General features: G+C 35.9%; 1 protein-coding gene across 3 annotated transcripts in view; it reads left to right on the forward strand.

Annotated features, from left to right (window-relative positions):
- Window positions 1-777: 777 nt before the first annotated feature.
- Window positions 778-18364, forward strand: part of LOC115222528 (PAN2-PAN3 deadenylation complex subunit pan3-like) — a 74042-nt gene continuing 56455 nt past the window's right edge. For 2 of the 3 annotated variants that reach the window (XM_029792783.2, XM_036511568.1), the window contains exons 1-5: window positions 780-1359; window positions 7459-7553; window positions 11022-11159; window positions 15760-15895; window positions 17508-17668. In XM_029792783.2, the coding sequence (XP_029648643.2) occupies window positions 819-1359; window positions 7459-7553; window positions 11022-11159; window positions 15760-15895; window positions 17508-17668 (1071 nt within the window). In that variant the 5' untranslated portion in view covers window positions 780-818. Of the gene's footprint in view, window positions 1360-7458; window positions 7554-11021; window positions 11160-15759; window positions 15896-17507; window positions 17669-18364 lie in introns of all 3 variants that reach the window. The other variant, XM_029792784.2, reaches the window with a different exon arrangement.

The raw sequence follows: 18364 nt of genomic DNA on the forward strand, positions 1-18364 counted from the left end.
ATGGAAATAGTGAGAGGAGATAAAAATATATACCATAGCCGTTGTAGTGATATTTTTCTGATATACTAAGGTAGTGACACTGCGTGGTGATGGTGAGAGGAGAGAAATGTAACCTCGCGCTTAATGAGGTGGTAGCGGTGAGAGAAGAAAAATGTAGGCCGACACCGCCTTAGTAAAAGACAAACATTACTACGACCATTTCTCCTACTATTCGATCTTTCATCCTCTCACCATTACCACATTCATTCTTTTACTGTTCCCACTACCTCAAGCTACCACCTTACTGAATCATTTAAACTTCCCCTACCACAACATGCCACCATAAACGTACATGTTTTCACTCTTTCCGCCACCACTAAAGTGCTATCACTTCACTAAGGAACCGTACATTTTTCTACTCTTCCCGCCATCTCATCATGCTACTACCTCAGTGAATCATGTAAACCGTCACCACTGCTATGACTACATACATTTTCTTACTCTTCCTGCCACTATAACTTGCTACCACGTCTGTGAATCATTTAAATCGTTACTACTGCTGTGACTGCTTACATTTTCCTACTCTTTCCGCCACCCATGCTACCACGTCAGTGGATCATGTAAACCGTCACCACTGCTGCAACGACATACATTTTCCTACTCCTCCCTTCATCACAATATGCTACCACGTCAGTAGATCATGTAAATTCTCACTACTGCTATGACTACATACATTTTTTTTAACCTCTTACCGCTACTACATGCTACCACCTTATTGAATCATTTGTACTTACAGTTGTTTACTCTTCCCGCTACTAGGACTGCCACCACCTTAGTAAATGACTAAAATATCACTACGACGACCACTACTCCCACCAAATCCTGTTTTCATCCTCTTACTAATACCCTTACCAGCCAACGACACAGGACTACAAGCACTTCACTTAGAACCCTTACCGACGCACCCCCACCACAACACCAGAGCTATGGCCGACCTAGAACAGTGTAAAGGTATTGGGGACCCTTTGGGTTCGGTTAATCCCTTAAATGCGATTAATACAGCCACTGGACCGGCTCAGGGGCCCTCTGTAGGGGCCAGCCCTTGTATTTTCATCGTACCTAATTTGTCACAGGTCTCAAGGAGCCGAAATAATGCGTTAAATGTGGAAAACTGCGGGATTAATAATGGCGCATGTGTAAACGTCGGGGTTAATATGCTAGAAAGAGCAGTTATGAGCCCCGAAGAAGAACACGGTGAAGAAGTACAGAGCCAAGAACATCAACAACAGCAAGAGAGAGGGTTTTGCGACGGCCCTATGAGTGACGCTGATCCTGGATCGAATCCTAATGTTGACATTGTGGAAGATTCGGCCATACAAGGTAAATAAATATGCATTTTTAAATTAATATTGTATTTGTGATTAGTTTTAAAAATTAATTAACAATGTTATTTATGCTCACATACTGTGATTGTGTCTCCTAGTTGATACTATTATATTTACTATGCCTTTGGAGAAAATACTAATTAAATAAAAATTTTAGAAAGTGTTTTATTTTAACGTTTAATTCTCTAATAATACTTATTATCTTTTAAAATTAATTAACGTTTAATTTACAGATAGTTAAGGCGGTTTCTGGACGTCCTATAGAATATCTTTGATGATTTTTCGTATCCTGGGGTCGATGTAAATGTAGTCGATTAAAATCTCATGAATTTCTTTTAGTTGATTAAATACTATTAACAGAGTATAATTGCATAAACAACAGAAAGGAGTGGTTTCGTTGGGGTTTTTATTTACGGTAACGAATTTTAGGTTCGAATTTTGGTGAAATTGGTCTCTATTGGGGGCAGATGATAATATTAAATTTTTTCTTTATAGTTAATTAATGTTTTATAAATGTAAATAAAAGATTATAATTGCTCACACAACAAAAAGGAGTGGTTTTGTTTACGATAACGATTCACAGGCTTTAATTTTGGTGAAATACATCTATATTGGGGGCAAAGAATAATTAAAATAATTTTTAGTTAAATAATGTTTTAAAATGTAATTAAGAGTATAAGTTGCATAAACAACAAAAAGGAGTGGTTTTGTTTACGATAACGATTCGTAGGTTCGAATCCTGGTGAAATTGGTTAGTATTGGGGACTTGAAGGAAAAGATATTAGTTTTTTGCTTTTCAGTTGATTAATGTTTTATAAATGTAATTAATAAAGTATAATCGCATAAACAACATCAACAAAGAAGAGTGGCTTTATTGTTCCGTTTTTGATAACGATGCTGGGGTTCGAATCTCCCGGTAAATCGTTCGGTATTGAGAGAAACGAAAAATATATAATTTTGCTTAATAAATGCTTTATAAATGAAAGTAACAGAGTACAGTTTGCATTAACAAATAAAATAAAGATTTTGTGCTAGACTTATCCTGTGTTGAAAATTTGCTTGTTTCAAATTCTGATGTTTCTATTGATATTGTGGGGCCAAAAAGTTTCACTTATGTCATATTGAAAACAGCAACAGGTGTTTTGATTTCCATATTTCCTCATGAAACAGATTATGCATCATATTTAAATTCATTGTGTATTTTTATATATTAAGTTATGTTTAATTTTTAACTGTTGAAACAGCTGTAGAACACGAACTTAAAACATCGGAAGTGTTTGATTTTTTAAATTATTATTATTAAATATAAGTGAAATACTTAATTTTAAAAATATATTTTTGTTAACCCTTACATTGTAGCATAAAATTGCCTCTTTTGAGGTTTGTGGTCTTGCAGGTTGCAAGAACTTCACCCAGTACTCTGTGTAAAGTGGTTGGTATTAGGAAGGGCATCCAGCTATTAAGCTATGCCAAAGCAGACACTGGAACCATTGGATCCTGTCAGACTGTCCTGCCCATGTTAGGATGGAATATGGACATTAACTGATGAGGATGATAAAAATGATAATCTTATTTACAAGAGTAAGGAAAATACAATAAATGAGAGTTAGCAATTTGAGTTGATGTGTGTTGTCATCGTCTTTTAACATAACATCTTCCATACTGGTGTAGGTTGGATTATTTGACAAGGTCTAACGGATTAGGGGACTGTATCAAGCTCCAGCATCTTTCTTGGAATGGTTTCTAAATTTGGATGTTCTTCCTAGTGCCTGTCACTTTACAGAAAGTAGTGGGTGTCTTTTTCATGGGACCAGTACTAGTGGGCTCACTAAGTAACTACCAAGACAAGGCTCTGAGACAGAGTAGGGTGCAGTATTGAGGAAGTGGCTTTATGCTTGGTTATGAGGGGTTTAAGTATGAAAGGGGTCAGAGCAGAACAGGTTTCTTGCTGTAGGGAAGCTACATGGTTACTCACATTTTAGAAGAAAGGATGATCGCTTGAAGAATATATATATATATGTATTCTTCCAGCTGTTATCCTCTCTTCTAAAGTGTGATAACCATCCTTTAACATTCATCTTTTGTGGTAGCATGATGGATTCAAGGACACCATTATGCTCCAGTGTCTGCTTTCATATGGTTTCTGCATTTGAATATCCCTCCTAATGCCAACCATTTTATGATGTGCACTGAGTGCTTTTTAAGTGGCACCAACACTAGTGAGATTACTAAGTAACTCACAAGACAAGAATCCTCTGTTAAGTGGTGCTATAATAGAGAGAGAGAGAGAGATGTCTTTATGCTTGATGAGAGACTTAAGTATGAGAAAAAAGTGCCAGGTTTCTTGCTGTAGAAACACCAAAAAGTTGCATTATAGAAGAGAGGGTGGAAGTGACTGGGAAAGAGCTGGAAAGAGATAAAAATAGTGTCAGGGTGGACCTCGAAAGTAGATAGATGAATGGGGACAAAGGAACAAGGAGTGTAAGTGCTACTCGCACACTGAAAATATTTTACTTTTAATCATCATCATCATTTTAACTTCCACTTTTCTATACTTGCGTATGCCATGCAAGAGTAATTTGGGGAAGAATTTTCTATAGCCAGATGCCCTTACTGTTGGCAACCCCACCTGTTTCTAAGTGAGTTAATAAAACTCACAGTCTATCAAACAACAGCCTGGACATGCTTTTGTGGTAGACTGCAAACAAATGACATGACAATGATGCCATCATTGAGGCATTTGCTAGTTTACAACTAGCAAATATGTGTAAGGACAAAGGGAAAAACCAAACACACACATATACATATGTAGGTGAAAGCATTGTTGGTTGGTTAAGAGGCTTGCTTCCCAACCATGCCATTTCTGGTTCAGTTCCATGTGGCACTTTGGGCAAGTGTTTCCTACTATAGTCCTGGGCAAATCAAAGCCTTGTGAGTAAATTTGATCTGTTGTGTGTGTGTGTGTGTCTTTGCTTTGACATTACATGGTGGTTGTAAATTAATGTGTTTCATTTACAATCCTCTGTGAAAAACACGTCTGGCAATATGAAAACATCACCTTGCTTGGAAGCAGGTGAAGATTGGTGACAGGAAGGACATCTAGTAGTAGAAAATTTGCTTCATGAAACTCCATTCTACCCATGTAAGCATGGAAAAATGAATGTTAAAATGATGAATCGATAAAAATATATATACATGCTTCTTTCAGTTTTTGTCTACCAAATTAACTCACAGGACTTTCATTAGCCTGAGACTATAGTAGAAGACATTTTCCTAAGGTGCCATGCAGTAGGACTGGACCTGAAATCATGTGAAATCATTCTTATTAATTTTAGCTAACCATTGTTTTATAAATTTAGTCACAGCTGTTCTCTTGTCTTGTGTTGATTTTGGAGAATTCTTGATTCTGGAGTTGGCTCCAATTGCTACCAAGTGATTGTTTTAACTCTCTTCATCTCCTAACATAAAGCCACCTCTTTTGAGATTTGTAATCTTGCTTGGCGACCTTACTAGTACCGGTGGCAGAAAGAAAGTATCATTATCATCATCATCATTTAACATCCACGTTCCATGCTAGCATGGGTTGGACAATTTTACAACATCTGTTGAGCCCAGGGACTACATTTTGCTCCAGTGTGAGCTTAGGCTGGATTTCAACAGTTGGTTGCTATTCCTAACATCAACCACTTTACAGCATGTACTGGGTGCTATTTTTCTTTTGTGTCACCAGCTTTTCTGAGGTTGCTATGCAGCTTGTAAGACCACAAAGCCTGAAGATGGATAGCTCTGTACTATGAGAATAAGTAGAGAGGGGTAAAATGTGAGCGAAGAGAGCCAGTGCAGAAAGGTTTCATGCTGTAAAGGGGCTATATGTCTACATTTTAGAAGAGAGAGTAGGGGTGATTGGGAAGACCTGGAAAGAGATATAAATGATAAGGTACCAAGAGTGAATGGGAGATTAGGGATACATGTTGTAAAGTTGTTGGCATTAGGAGGGGCATCTCCATTATTTGCCGGACATTAAATAATGATGATGACTGATGATTTTCCATGCTTGCATATGTAAGATAGAATTCTTTGAGGTTGACCAAGTATAATAATTATTTCCTTCTGTTTTTACATGTTTCCATGAAATTGGAAATGATCAATGTTGTTATGAAGATGACACTTGCTTAGAAGATGTCAAAACAAAGATTCACAATGGCACACACAAATATATATATATATATCAGGTCATCCTATAAATTCTGTCCAAATTTTGAATAAAGAAAACAAGTGATGAAATGTTATATTTAATTGAAGTTTAATCATCAATGTACTTTCCCTGATTATCTATGACTTCCTCCCATCTATTTACAAGCTTTTTAATCCCATTAATGTAAAACTCTTTTGGTTTCAATGCTAAGAACTCTAAAATGTCAGTTTCGACCTCCTCCTGGCTTGCAAAAGTTATGTCCCCCAAGTGATTCTGTAAAATACGAAACAAATGGTAGTCTGAATGAGCAAGGTTGGGAGAATAAGATGGATGAGGAATTTTTCCCCAGTCAAGCTCTTTGATCTTCTGTGATGTAATCTTTGTAGTGTGGGGTCGTGCATTGACCTGATGAAACATCACTCCTTTTCGATTCACTTCAAAGCTTGGTTCAAATGCTCTAATTGCTGACAGTAGACTTGAGCATTGGTTGTTGCATTAGGTGGTAATAATTCAAAGTGAATTACTCCCTTGCAATCCCACCAGATAGAGAGAAGAACCTTTTCCCCATAAAGTTCCCTTCCCGGTTGTGGTTGAGCCTTTTCCCTTTTACCAAGCCACTGTTTACGATATTTAACATTTTGATAGAAGATCTATTTTTCGTCACCAGTCACAAATCTATCCAAAAAGGGTGAAATGAGTTGGCGAGAATGGAGAAGAGCAGATGAGAACTCAGGATTTGTGGTTACTTTCGGACAATTCATGAGGCACCCATATTCCAAGTTTAGGAACCTTTCCAAGTTGTTGGAGATGACAATGAACAGTTGTATGGTTTTTATTCAAGCATTCTTTCCCATAAACTGAGTGTATGTTTCGAGTCACTTTGGCTGCAGAGTTTCCTTTTTTGTACTCATAAAGCATTATGTGCCTCAAATGCTCTTTGGATACTTCCATGTTAGAAGGATTTTAATCAAAGGCATTTTAATTCTATTATTCTGTAAAATAATATTTAATTAGTTTAACTGTAGACAAATGCATAAAAATAATTTTTAATTCCATTAGACATTCTAAAATACTATTAAATTTCATTCAATTTTAAAAAAGGTAAAATTGGACAGAACTTATGGGATGACATGATATATATATATATATATTCTTCTATTCTTTTACTTGTTTCAGTCATTTGACTGTGGCCATGCTGGAGCACTGCCTTAAGGGGTTTTTTGGTCAAAGAAATTGACTCCAGTACTTATTCTATTGGTGTCTTTTGTCAGACCGCTAAGTTATGGCGATGTAAATACACGAACATCAGTTGTCAAGTGATGGTGGAAGGACAAGCATAGACACAAAGACACACACACGCATATATATATATATATATATATATATATATATATACGACAGGCTTCTTTCTACCAGATCCACCCACATGGCTTTGATCGGCCCGAGGCTATAGTAGAAAACACCTGCCCAAGGTTCCATGCAATGGAACTGAACCTAGAACCATGTAGTTGAGAAACAAGTTTCTTACCACATATCCATGCCTGCGAGTATATACATACACACATATATATATATTATATATATATATTATATATATATATGTGATAGGCTTCTTTCAGTGTTTGTCCTCCAGATCCATTCACATGACTTTGGTTTGGGTCCATGTGCTACACAGCGGGACTAAACCAGAAACCGCACAGTTGAGAAACAAGTTGCTTAACCACACAGCCATACTTGTACCTATCACAGCCTTGTCTACATCTATATGCAGCTATGCTTGTGCCTAAACGCAGCCATCTCTGGGCAAGTGTGGTCCATAATCTGTTTTAACATAAAAGTTTTATCTATTTCATAACAATTGATTTATAATTACATTTTCTGTCTGTCTCTCCTTCCTAGGAATCAGTGATAGTATGGCTAACAATGGGGATCAGTATTTCAATGCCACGTTTAGATCAAGTTGTCACATGACCGAATTTTCACCCATGATGATGGTAAGTATTTTTTATTTTCATTATAATTTCCTGTTTTAAAATTCTCACATTTTTCTATTAGTTTTCTGTGTTGTTTAGTGTTTTTCTGTGCCGATCATATCACATGCTCTTTTAAGTGTTCCAGCCTGCGAGCTATGGCCATGCTTGTTTTATTAAAAGTGCATAGATTGAATGTCAAACATACATGTGTATGTTTTATACATACACACACATGATGCGTGTGTATGGGCAGCAATTTTTACCTGGTAATGAAATGTAGATTATGAATGCAGAGGACATGTGAAGGCTAGAAAGGAATGAAACTAGTGTACTCTGCTGGATGTGCAATGTTAGTGTGCATGTATGACAAAGTGCAAATGTATTGAAAGAAAAATTTGGCAGAAGAGGAATCGGGTGTAATGAGCAAGAGAGGACAGTGCTTGTGAAATAGTGATGAGTATGGGTAAAGGACAGCTGCATAAAGAATTTCTGATTACTAAATGGAACTGGACCTCTGGAAGAGGGAGAAGCAAGTGATAATGAAGACTGACTTCAGGATGTTGATCCTCATGGAAGAGATGGCAAAGGACTGAGATGATTGATGATTTGCTGTGTTTGAGCAAAAATGGGGTCCTAAAAGCATATAATTTTTATTTATGCCCCTGCATTCAAGCCGTCTCTAAAACTTATTCCTCTATTACCCTCCTAAGTATCTCAGCTGAAAACAGAAATGCACAAATTTTATCCCCTACACTTTTGTGTTAACAGTTTTCATTCTCTTTGGAAGCACCTCTCCCATGGCTTCCACCTCATATTCTCTCTCATCACATACCACTATTGAGCACCAGCTCATACTGGCCATCGACACCCTCACCCTTGTTTACCTCTCTCTCTCTCTCTCTCTCTCTCTCTCTCTCTATATATATATATATATATATATATATATATATATATATATAATATATATATATATATAATATTATATATATATATATACACACACACACACACACACACACACACACACACGAAATATGGGTGTTTCGTTCACAGGTGATCTAAACGAATAGGTACACTAGGTAAGTGCTGTAACGGATTACTAGGACTCCAAGGTTATAGCCAAGGTAGTAGTTATGGTGCCATTGCAGATTTCCAATATTGTGGATATATAATTGTTAAAGAGAACAACAGATGTTAATGTAAGGCAGGCATCTCAAGTCATGTACATTATTATTGGAACAAAATTCCAAGTCTTACAGCTGTTTCTGGGATATTCCATCATCAGAGTCAAATAGGGAAAATGAGAAGGGTATAGATTGATGAAATGACAACATAAAAGACAGTAGTAAAGGAATAAGGAGATGAAGAAATTGTAAGCATAAAAGTTCACAGTTCAACTTTCCAATCTTGTAGAAGTAAGTCCTGCTTAAATCCAGATTGCATCGGAAAGTTGGATGAACTTTTATGCTTCTTTTTTCATCTCTTTTTTCATCTCCTTATTCCTTTACTCCTGTCCTCTTTATTGTCATTTCATTAACTCTATACTCTTCTCATTTTCCCTATTTGTTCCCAATGACAGAATATCTCATACTCTGGGATATCCCAGAAATAGCTATACGACTTGTAATTTTTTTCCAATAGTAATAATATATATGACTTGAGATGTTTGGTCTTGCCTTAACAATTGTTGTCCTCTTATAACATACATATATGTATTTATTCACTTCTAAATACCTCTGATCTTCACCCTTGTCACCAAGAGTTTTCCTTCTCACTTATCTCCTTTTCTTTTATACCCCCGCTTACCACATCCTGCTCTCTGACCCACCCTTATTTCCTTCACATTCCCCCAAACTGTATTTACTATCGACCATGCCACCTCCCATGCTTTCTGTTTACTGCATCACCTGACACCTCATCACCACTTTTCCAGCTGAGGTGGCCATGTATCTCCTCTATAGCAAGACACTTGCTCCTATCCTTCTTTCATACTCTTGCCACTCAACTAGAACATCTCTAAACTTTTAACTGTTTTTTAACATTAAATTTTTGCTGGATCTTTAAGCTTCTACATCTTCCTTTTCTAGTGTGGTTTGTGTCTCTGAGTTATTCTAGCTTTAGATCTTAAGTCACTAAACACTAACTGATGTTATGTTGTACGTTCTTCACAAAGGAAGTACTTTACATTCTCAACCATTTATCTATCACTTTCTGAATGTAGTCAATCTGGCTTTTGTGTCCACCAGATTCATAGGTGATCAGGTGGCTGGCTGTCTGGTTTCCTGAAATTACTGTAGCAGATCATTAAGTCATTTGCACCATGAAACTCTGAGAACCTTATTTCCACCCCTCTTTTGGAACCAAACCCTTATGCACACAATAGAACCCCACAAGATGCTGCTCTGCATATTCATTCAAGTCACTGTCATTTGTTATCAGGAAAGGTGTTGCATGGATATGATTTTAAGAGGTTTGCTATTAAAACCCTATAGTTTTGTATTCAGTCCCGCTGTGTGTCACCTTGGACAACTGTATTCTGCTATAGCCCCAAGCCAACCACAGCCATGTGAGTGGGTTTGGCAGATTAAAACTGAAATATGTTTGTGTGTATAGTGTATATATGTGTGTGTGCATGTATTTGTTTACTATATATGTGTGTGTGTGTATATATGTTTATGTATATATATATATGAATACCCACGTACGTACAATCTCATGACTCAGACTTACACTAATATATGTGTGTGTGTGTGTATACACACACACACACATATATACAATCTTTACACTAGGCATATTTAATGTCTGAATCAATGAATTATATAGCAGGCACAGACATGGCTGTATAGTTAAGATATTTGCTTTGCAACCTTCTCGTTTAGGTTCAGTCCCACTGCTGAGCAAGTGTTTTCTGTTATAGCCTCAAGCCAACAAATTCCTTGTAAGTGAACTGAATTTGGTCAACAGAATCAGTAGGGAAACATGTCATATATACATCATTTTGTACTGTTAATCCCTACACATTTTTTTTCTCTCTCAATTTATTTCCTTTCCATCCTTTCTGTCAAAGTGCATTGGCTTGTAAAAAAAAACAAACTTTTCCTTTCTTCCTGAGCATCAAACTAATACATCTGCTTGTTGTTCCCTCACCTGTCTTCGTCTTTTGTTTTCTGCAAATTTGACCTATATATATATATATATATATATATATACTATCTGTGTGTGTTTGTGTTTGTCCCCCCACTGCTTGACAACTGGTGTTAGTTTGATTTTATCCCCATATCATAGCAGTCTGGCAAAGGAAATCTGTAGGATATGTACCAGACTTTAAAAAAAACAAAAAAACTACCATGGTTGATCTGTTCAACTAAAAGTTCCTTCAAGACAGCGCCCCAAGCATGGCCACAGTGCAATGACTGAAACAAGTAAAAGATAAAAGAATGATTAAAATAATTAATCACTTTTAAGTCCTTTCTTGTATCATTGCAGAGACAACGAGCTCGCCCACGCAGTACCTTTTCAGGACAGCTCCCTCAGACTGTGAAAACCTTCTTACCAGGTCGCGTCGATGAAAATATATCAGAAAACTTTGCTGCACTCAATCTTTCTAACTCCAGTCCAAGTCACGTGAGACAATTTATTTAATTTTTTTTCATGTTGTGTTTGCATCTCTCTCTTTCTCTCTCTCACTCACTTCTCTCTCTCATGTGTTCCCTACTGTCCCACTCAAAGCATCCTCTCTATATTTTCTGATCTATCCCTCTCTGCTCTGAACTACATCTTACGACTTTCAAACCTCATCTTTAATACCCTTTATTTTCTGCTTTCATTTTCAAAACCTTCTCACACCTACTGTCAATGCACTCCCATCACATTTGTCTCCACTCACTGTAGCCAACCCTACATACCTCTAACATCTCTCTCACCCACTACTTTCCCATTCTGCACATCATTTCCTATTTTCTGATGTATCTACAGGGTTTTTATACTGCTGCTCTTCCCTCTTCCTGTACTGCTACTTATCACCTCCTTCCTGAACCATTCCTATGTCTTTCATTTCACCCCTCCCATATTGATATTCATTTTTTATCATGCCACTATCCAAGTTCCATTCATTATATTCACCTTTACACCTACCTGTCTTTACCCACTGTTACTCTCATCTCATTTGTCAATGAACTTTTTGGTATTCTCTTTTTGTACTCACCTTGTATCTTCAGAGTATGCTCTGACACTTCATCACCACCACCACTGTCTTCTTTCTGGCTACTTCCACTCTCCCTTAAATATTACTGAGTAGCCGTGTATTTCCTCTACAGAAAGACACCTGTACCTGACCTTCCATTACACTTAAGCCTCTCAATACCTAATATAATGCCTCTCTACTACAACCCCACTCAGTCAGGGATTTGGTGACTTCACAAATGTCTTTTACAAAATGTGGTTGGCATTAGGAAGGGCATCCAACTATAGAAACCATGTCAAAGCAGACATTGGAGCTTGGTGCAGTCCTCTGGCTCATTGGATCCCATCAAATTAGCTAACCCATGCCATCATGGAAAATGGATGTTAAATGTTGGTGTATGTGACCCTTATTAGGGTGCTGAAAGGCATTTGTTTTCCATGCTAGTATAGGGGAAGATGAATAAATTATTGATTTATCACTGCCTTTCCCTATCACTAAACATTACCTCTTTTACAAGGGTTATTGATTTCATCGTAATCATCTTTTAACATCCATATTCCATGCTGGCATGGGTTGGATGGTGATAGGATCTGAAGTGTTGAAGGACTGCATCCTACTACAGTATTGGCTTTGGTATAGTTTCTAAAGGCTGGATGCTCTTCCTAACACCAACCAGATTATAGAATGTACTAGGTACTTTTGTAATGGCACTAGTACTAGAGAGTTCACCATGCAGCCTGCAAGACTAAGATCCCCTTCAACTGAGTGGGGGCTACAGCAGAAAGAAAGGTGGCTTTATGCTAGGAAATGAAGAGTTAAAGTATGAAGGAAGGACCAGAACCAAACTGAATTCATATACATTAGCTACATGGCTATAAAAGAGTGGGTGGGATTAATGAGGGTTGGGCTGGAAAGACAGATAGTGGAGATGAGGTTTCTAAGTTGACCTTCAAGATACATGAAGGGAAACGAAAAAAATGTAATATCTACTCCAGGATTTTACTGGTATTTTATTTTGTCAACCCCAGAATGGTGAAAGGTAGAATTAGTTTTTGTTTTCCAATATAATTCCAGACACTTATACTTATATGTATATACCATTTTTTGCACAAGGACAACACACATTGTTTTGCAAAGAGATACTATATTTGCCAGTATAATAAGATACACTTCTATTTTACAAATATATTTTGTGGAAAAACAAATTTAGTACGTTTCATCAGACACTTATTGAGATATTTTTATGATTCTGTGCAAGTAAAGAGAATATTGTGACAGGTTACTTGAATAAAGTATGATACCATAAACTAATCATTAAAAAATTACATTATGGCACTGTTATATTTTAGTTTTATCTTCTTTCAGATCAACTGTATACCTGTTTGTCTTTTGCTTAAGAAAATAATCATACTCGTATTTGTAAAACTTGTATCTCAGATTGCGATGTTCTGTATAAATGTAATCAGCCACTAGGGTAGCTCACCATAGCTATGGTTTTAGTTGTCATCCTTTCATTACAAATGGATGAAATTTTAATATTTCTCGTTTTAGGAGAATTTCCTTTTAGATAATTAAAAAATATTTCTTAAAGGTAACAAAATCACTAAATGATATAAAATTCATCAAGAGAGGGTTATGAATGCTGAGGAAGGTGGTGTAATGAGATGATGTGACTTGCCCGCATAACTGCCAAAATACTAAAAGACTGATATTTTGGCTCTGCTTTCAATAATTTATAATCAGTAAAGGTGACAAGCTGGCAGAACTGTCAGCATGCTGGGCAAAGTGCTTGGCTGCATTTAATCTCTCCTTATGTTCCGAGTTAAAATTTCATCAAGGTTGACTTTGCTTTTCATCCTTTTGGATTCAATAAAATAGGTACCAGTATGAAGTGTAAGAAATAAAGGGTATTATTTACAACACTTGAGAAGTGAAGCAGTTAGATTGGAGGGATGGGTGTTAGAAGATGATTAGTATAAATATATATACATATGTATGTATGTATGTTTACTTTGTGTATGCATGCATATATATATATTTATACTTAAGACGTATATATGTATGTATACGTGTGTGTACATTTGTCTAGATATCACATGATGGTTGTAAATGAGCATCATCATCGTCATACAAGCAATGTTGTTTGTTTCCAGTCTTTGATGAAAAGCTTATCTAGCCATAGGCAAGTATGACCTTTGCTTGGAAACAAGTAAGGGATGATAACAGGAAGGGCAAAATATATTTATCTTAGCTTCAGTGACAGAAGAAAGCATGAAGAATTTTATAGTTTTGGTCCCATGCAACAAAAATCTGTATAAGTGGTAGAAATTGAATAATATTCTTAAGGCTGCTATTTATTCACACAGCATCTTTCAGGGCTTGTCGCTAATTCAGTTCTTAACCAAATGGAAAAAACATTAACATTTTTGAAGAAGACTGGTCCCTAGCTACATTTTGGCATAAAACGATTGAGATTTGGTCCAGTAGAAAAGAGTTTACATCAAAATTTGTAGTGATCTTATAGGAGAGTAAGACCACCAATCAAGTTTAGATCTAAATAACTTTTTTATTTTATCTTAGCTTCAATGATAGAAGAAAGCATGAGGGATTTCATAGTTTTGTTCGCATGCAACAAAAATTTGTATAAAAAAAGTTGTGAGGTAAAATATCACAAAAAAATGTAAGTAATGCAAAAAATTCGATTCAAGTATAATTAACTTTTTCATTTTAAAAACAAACTCTTTTTTAATTAAGCTTAAATGATTGATCTCAATTTGAGGAATTTCATGGTAACAATCTCATGCAATGAAGTTTTAAAAGAAAAAATTTATGAGTGTTTGTTTCTCAAATTTGAGGGTGATAATATAGTTCTATATTTTTTTATGAATATAGTTCTAGGAGACTTTTAATATATGTCACTGGCATCATTGAGGTAAGGAAAAATGATCAACGACACTGCTAATTTGATATATTTGACACATTATTAAATAGCATAGCCTGGAAAAACATGGATTACATGGGAAAATGTGAGCAAGAGAAATAATATTCTTAAGATTATAAATCTGGAAAAGTACAGGACAAGTTATTACACTTGGAAAAGTTCAGGACAAGTTATTACATCTGGTAAAGCAAAGGATAAAATTTGAATATAAAAAATTATTTGATTTTAATTTATAAAGTAATATTACAATTAAAAAAAGGTACCATCATTTTGTTAAAATATTGGTACACTAGAATACTTAAAAGATGAGAGCCAATTATTTTTTATAACCTATTTTCAAATTTCTAATTAATTGATAATTAAGAAATTAATTTTTTTAAAGTGCAAAAAATATTTTGATTTATTTTTAATTTTTAATAGAAGTAACAAGTGATAACAAATAGAAGTAATAACTTGTAATAAAATTTTTAGTTTTAATAAAAGCTAATATTTTATTTGAAATTTCATCCTTAGCTGCAATATTTTAAGTAAAAATTTTCTTACATTATTTACATTTGACGGATATTTGTCCTCATCTTGTTTGTTATCCGTCAAATGTAAATAATGTACATAATTCCTCATCTCTCAAATGTAGAACTGAAAAATGTTCTTGTTCTATACTTTACCAGATGTAACAAGTTGTCTTGAACTTTTCCAAGTGTAATAACTTGTTCTGTAATTTTCCAGGTTTATAATCTTAAGAATATGTTTTTCTTGCTTGCATTTTACCATGTAATATATAATTATATAATCCAATATGTATCTAACCAAGATGCTTGAATACATATGCAATTCTTTTTCTCCATTATCCTTCTCCATTCATTTCTCTATCTTATCTTTCAGGAGAACAGTATATACTTGACATATTAGACATTTTCTTTTATCTTTCTGTTTCCTGAGTATCAAATTAATACTAACTCTGTGTTTAAATTTTACCACATATTTATTGTATTTTTTCATCTTTTGCACCACATATTCCTACACACACACATTGCAACATAAATATATTATTATTCTTTTGTAACATATAAATATATTGTTATTCTTTTTTTTTATTCCAGGACACAAGTGGTGCCACAATTCGTGATTATGTTGGGAAGTCTCCCACAGCTCTTAATCACAGCTCGAGTTCGCCGTCATTCACTACATATTCACAAATGACCACTATATCTGCTCCGTCGCCTCATGTCACACCTGGTATGTGTTGTTGAAGTTTACATGTATACGCATATTTATAAAGCTTGTCTGACAATTGTATTTTCAGAGACATGAAACTAATAGTAACTTGCATTTAAATCTTGTGTATATTAAATGATATATGTATCTTTATGTTTAAGTATATACAAATGTATATATTTGTATACAAGTGTGTATGTGTAATCAGTATCATCTTTTAATGTTCATCTATGCTGGCAGAACCAAATGGGTCCTGATGTTCCAATGTCTACTCTGGCATAGCTTTTAGGCCTAGTGCTCTTCCTAATGCCAACTACTTTACAAAGTGTACTGGGCGCATTTTTCTTGGTATAGGCACTAGTGAGGTCACCACACAGCTGGCAAGACAGATCCCCTTCAACTGAATGAGGCTACAGGGAAAGAAAGGAACCTTTAAACTAGGAGATGGTTGTGGAGGTTAAAGTATGAGAGAAGGGGTCGAAATAGAACAGGTTTCTTGTGGTGGAGGAGCTACATAGCTACTTAAATTGTAGAAGAGTGAGTGAGAGTAACTGGGTGAACCTGGAAGTATATATTTATTTCTTTATTGCCCACAGGGGGCTAAACATAGAGAGGACAATCAAGGACAGACAAAGGGATTAAGTCGATTACGTTGACCCCAGTATGTAACTGGTACTTATTTAATTGACCCTGAAAGGATGAAAGGCAAAGTCGACCACAGCGAAATTTGAACTCAGAACGTAGCGGCAGACAAAATACCGCTAAGCTTTTTGCATGGCATGCTAATGATTCTGCCAACTTGCCTATTATATATATAAAAGGGTAAATGGTAAAAGACCTCCTTCAGTCAAGAGTGACCATGAGTTTGCACCTAGTAAGTTCTCCGAGACACAAGTCTAGGCAAGGTTGCTTATGGAAGACCATGTATTCCAGCCTCCCCTCTCCACACCACTGATGTTATCCAAGAGAAAAGCAAAGGCTGATACAGATTGGCACTAGTGATGTTGCAATTCATTTCTACAGCTGAGTGAATTGGAGCAATGTGAAATAAAGTGCCTTGCACAAGAACACAACACACAAGCTGGTCTGGGAATTGAACTCACTATCTCATGTTTGTGAGCCTGATGTGCTAACCACTGAGCCAAGCACCTTCACACACATATATGTGTGTATATTTATATTTATATACACACACATATCGTTCTCATCTTCATCTTTTAGCATCCATGTTTGATGCTAGGCATGGGTTGAAGTGTTTAATTGGATCTGGTGGATTCAAGGACTGCACTGTACTTCAATATCTGCTTTGGCTTTGTTTCTGTAACTGGATGCCCTTCCTCATACCCACCACTTTATAGTATGTATTGGGTGCTCTTATTTCATGCATCTCTGTTTGTGAGACTGAGATCCCAAGCTATAGTAGAAGACAGTTGCCCAAGGTACTGTGTTGTGGGACTGAAAAACCTTGTGGTTGCAAAGTGAGCTTCCAAATCACACAATCATGTCAGCATTTGTTGGTGAACAATGTACACACATACACACAGATATATTCATACAGGGATAAACACACACACACACACACATACATACATGTATATACTCAAGTCTATATTGATCTGTTTCCCTATTCTAGCCCTCAACAGCTCTGTATCCATCATCAGTGCCACAAGCCCTTCACAAAGTCCCAGAATCTCACCTAGCAACTCCCCGATGTTAATACGCAGGACAGAGTCTCCCGTCTCATCTCTCAGACAGAATACTGTAGGCTTAAAGTCTGCGTCGAACACGATTCAGGTGAGCTATAGATATTTTCTTCCTTATTCCTTCATTTCAAATTCAGATTGCTAATCTCATTATATATTATGTGGAAAATGATTTATATCCCTCACACTAATCCTCCAGCAATTCCCCAAAATGAATGCACTCAAGACTCACAAATAATATTCACCAAGGTGAAATTTACATCTAACATTGAAAAAATACAAGTTAAAAAGTATGGTGACCCTTGATGCAGAACCTGTAAATATATTAAAGAGGGTGGACAAATCTCCTTTAAAACAATGAGATTTCCAAAGTCAATGCAAACATGAATTGCAAAACGATAAACTTAATTTACTGTGCAACTTGCTCACAATGTAAAGTGTACTATATTGGTGAAATCAGAATAGGACTGCATGACAGAGTTCATGTATAGAAACAACAAATTAAAGACCCCTCTGTCAGAAACACCACTTGCAGTGGACACTTTGCATCATGTGGAAAGGGAAAATTCACAATCTTCCCTATTTTTAAGTTATGACCATTTCGGAAATATAAAGAAGAATTCTTCATCAGGAAGTACAAACCATTACTGAACACGAAAAATGATATTCCAACCCCCTCAACAAATAACTGGATCCTCTCCTTTTTTTATATATAAAAAAAGATATATATATATATATATATCCTTCCAAGTAGAAGTGGATGATACCCACACTTTCAATCATTCAA

The sequence above is a fragment of the Octopus sinensis genome, linkage group LG20, assembly GCF_006345805.1.
Source record: "Octopus sinensis linkage group LG20, ASM634580v1, whole genome shotgun sequence".
NCBI classification, from domain to species: Eukaryota; Metazoa; Mollusca; class Cephalopoda; order Octopoda; family Octopodidae; genus Octopus; species Octopus sinensis.